The sequence below is a fragment of the Otolemur garnettii genome, unplaced genomic scaffold (assembly GCF_000181295.1).
Source record: "Otolemur garnettii isolate 467f Iridium unplaced genomic scaffold, OtoGar3 scaffold00018, whole genome shotgun sequence".
In the NCBI taxonomy this organism is placed as follows: Eukaryota; Metazoa; Chordata; class Mammalia; order Primates; family Galagidae; genus Otolemur; species Otolemur garnettii.
The window spans coordinates 3,417,093-3,419,728 of NW_003852413.1; the positions used below are offsets into that span (position 1 = coordinate 3,417,093).

Sequence of the window (2,636 nt, forward strand, 5' to 3'; positions counted from 1 at the left end):
GGTACTGCATCCTGCTCTCTGGCCTGGGGCTTTTCTTGCGCCGATTCCAGAGCTGTGTGTGACAACCCAACCTAACTCTGCTCCCACTTTTAAACACCAGAAAACCCAGGAAGTGGACCTGTATACCCTAACTTCAACTTCCCATAAGCCCAGGACCCCAGATAGACGGTCCCCACCCCTCCCTCTCTCCTAAGCCCCAGACCTTAACTTCAAACTTCTCACCAGGAGTTAGATTCAGCAGGCCCCACCAATGTCACATGTCCCAAACTGAAACCCCTGTCCTTGTCCCTCCACTCCTAGAGCCCAGGATGGTGCCTCTAGCCTCCTTCCAGGGACTTCCCTGGCCTCCCCACCACATTCAGCAGAGTTCTGAGGCTTCTGAGCGCACCCCAGGGTAGCCCCAGTACTTTGCCCCCGGCCCTTCTCACTTCAGATGCACCATCACCATTTCCACTGCTCTCTCAGAATCTTTCTCCATGGCAATTCATCCTCTTCACTACCTCCCTTCTGCATTCCTTCTAGGACACTGTCACATCTAAACCTCTCCCCACTGACCCTCCAGTTTCCTACAGCATTCAGCTCAGGTGCATCCCTCCTGCACCAGATTCAGGGGCCTCCCTGTACCCTCCTGCACCAGCTTCACCGCAGCCACGCTTCTGCACGCACCATTCAGGCTACCAGGCAGCTTTCCCCTCCATCTGCACCCAGGAGGCCTCCAGGTGTCCTTTGAGACCTAGTTTACTCTTCTTAGTTTACCTGGGCTCCACTCCTCTGTGTGCCTGTCTTCCTCATGGCCTCGGGGTTCCCGGAGGCCAAGACAGCACCTAGTGCTGACAGCTGACACTCGGTCAAAATAAGAACAGGAAGAAGAAGAAAGGAATGGTGTGGCCGGGCCCCAAATCCTGTCCAATTCCACTGTGTTCTAAGATAGCCTGAAGTCTCAAGTACCAAGCCAGCCAGGTGCTCAAAGCACCAAAGAGACTCAAAGCCAGGCTTGAGCCATCACCCAGGCCTCGGGGATGCATGGTTGAACGGCATGGTTGAACGGCAGTTTGTGTGTCCTATGAAACAGTCCAAGTGGCCTGGAGTGTATAAGTCACTGCAGACCACAGATACAAAGGCACATCCGTGTCCTCCACAACGGTTCCAGGAAAGTCAGTGCCTGACCACCCAGTCTCTGCCAACTCTCCCCCCTGGTCCCAGTAAGGGTGAGCAGAGACTTGGTCCCCATCAAGGGACAAAGCAAGGATGGAAAGACAAACAGAAGGCAGGGCGGGAGGCTCGGGCTGCTCTTTACTCGCTTAGGCTTGGGATGAGGCTGCTCGCTGTCTGCAGTTTCCATTAGGGCGCCCCTGTCACTGAGAAGAGGAACACCTTGCCTGTCCCAGGGGCCAGGGTCCACAGGTGCTGCCCCACAGCTTTGGCTTTCGCGTGGGGCACCTCACAGTGCATCTCGCCTGGGCCAGAGCTGGAACCCCTGCAGTCACACCCTCAGCCCTCACCTGTCAGTGTGGTCCGGCGGGGTTGGCGGCTCCTTGGTCCCCTCCTGCTCCTGCTCTTCATGCTGGATACGGGGCACCAGGCTCAGGGCTGGGCCACAGGCAACAGCCAGTAGCAGGCAGCAGGCCAGCACACGTCCCCATCCCGGGGAGCCCATCTTCCTACAGGGCCCTGGTGGGAAAGGGACACGCCGGGAAGGCACCAGTTGGAAGGGATTCTACAGAAACTGACAGGAAACCTGAGGGGCTCACCCAGGCACGCATCACTGGAAGATGCTCAGTCATGATCCTCTGGGAGAAACACTGCACACACACACATCTCACACGCACACACTCTCAACATGCTCACAGACGCATGTACATCCTCACAGCACACACTCACATGCACACACATATCTACCCAGTCACATGTACGCACATGCACCTACTCACAGTCACATGCACACACGCATGAACACACATTTACCTACTCATAGCCATATACACACATGCACACTCACATCACATATATGCATACATACATGCACATAAATGTGCCTGCTCATGCACACACTTGCATTCACATGCATACTCACACAAGCACAATTGTGCTCAGATGCACACACTCACATACACACACACTCACAAGCACAATCGCACTCAGATGTACACACTCACTTGCACACACAAACAAACACAGGCACACACACACACACACACACACACACACACTCATAAGCACAATCGCACTCAGATGTACACACTTGTACACACTCACAAGCACAGTCATGCTCAGATGCACACACTTAAAAGCACACCTGCAGACTGGTGTTAAAGTGTCATTGAGCCAGGCACCATCTGTACCCACCTAGCCTCTCAGGAAGGAGAGTCCATCAGCCACTGGCCCCCACAAGCAATCATTCACCATCCATCTTAGGACAATGAACAAAAATCCCAAGTGAGCCTTGCACAATGGCTGTCCCTTAGCTCCTTGCAACGCGGGCTCCCTGTGGGTCATTCACAGGTGGGCAGGCAGGTGGGAAGGTGACTGCACTCTGATTTATGGCCACCAGGGGGAGCACCAGTGAGCGTCCACAGCATCTAGTTCAGGACATGTCCAGCCCAGACCCAGGGCAGTCATCATGCACCTGAAGCCAC

General features: G+C 54.8%; 1 protein-coding gene across 1 annotated transcript in view; it reads right to left on the reverse strand.

Annotated features, from left to right (window-relative positions):
* C1QTNF1 (C1q and TNF related 1) overlaps window positions 1-2,636 on the reverse strand; it is an 18,806-nt gene that overhangs the window by 3,496 nt on the left and 12,674 nt on the right. Inside the window, exon 3 of the mRNA XM_012802817.2 lies at window positions 1,503-1,671. Within this exon, the coding sequence (XP_012658271.1) occupies window positions 1,503-1,657 (155 nt within the window). The 5' untranslated portion in view covers window positions 1,658-1,671. The remainder of the gene's footprint in view (window positions 1-1,502; window positions 1,672-2,636) is intronic.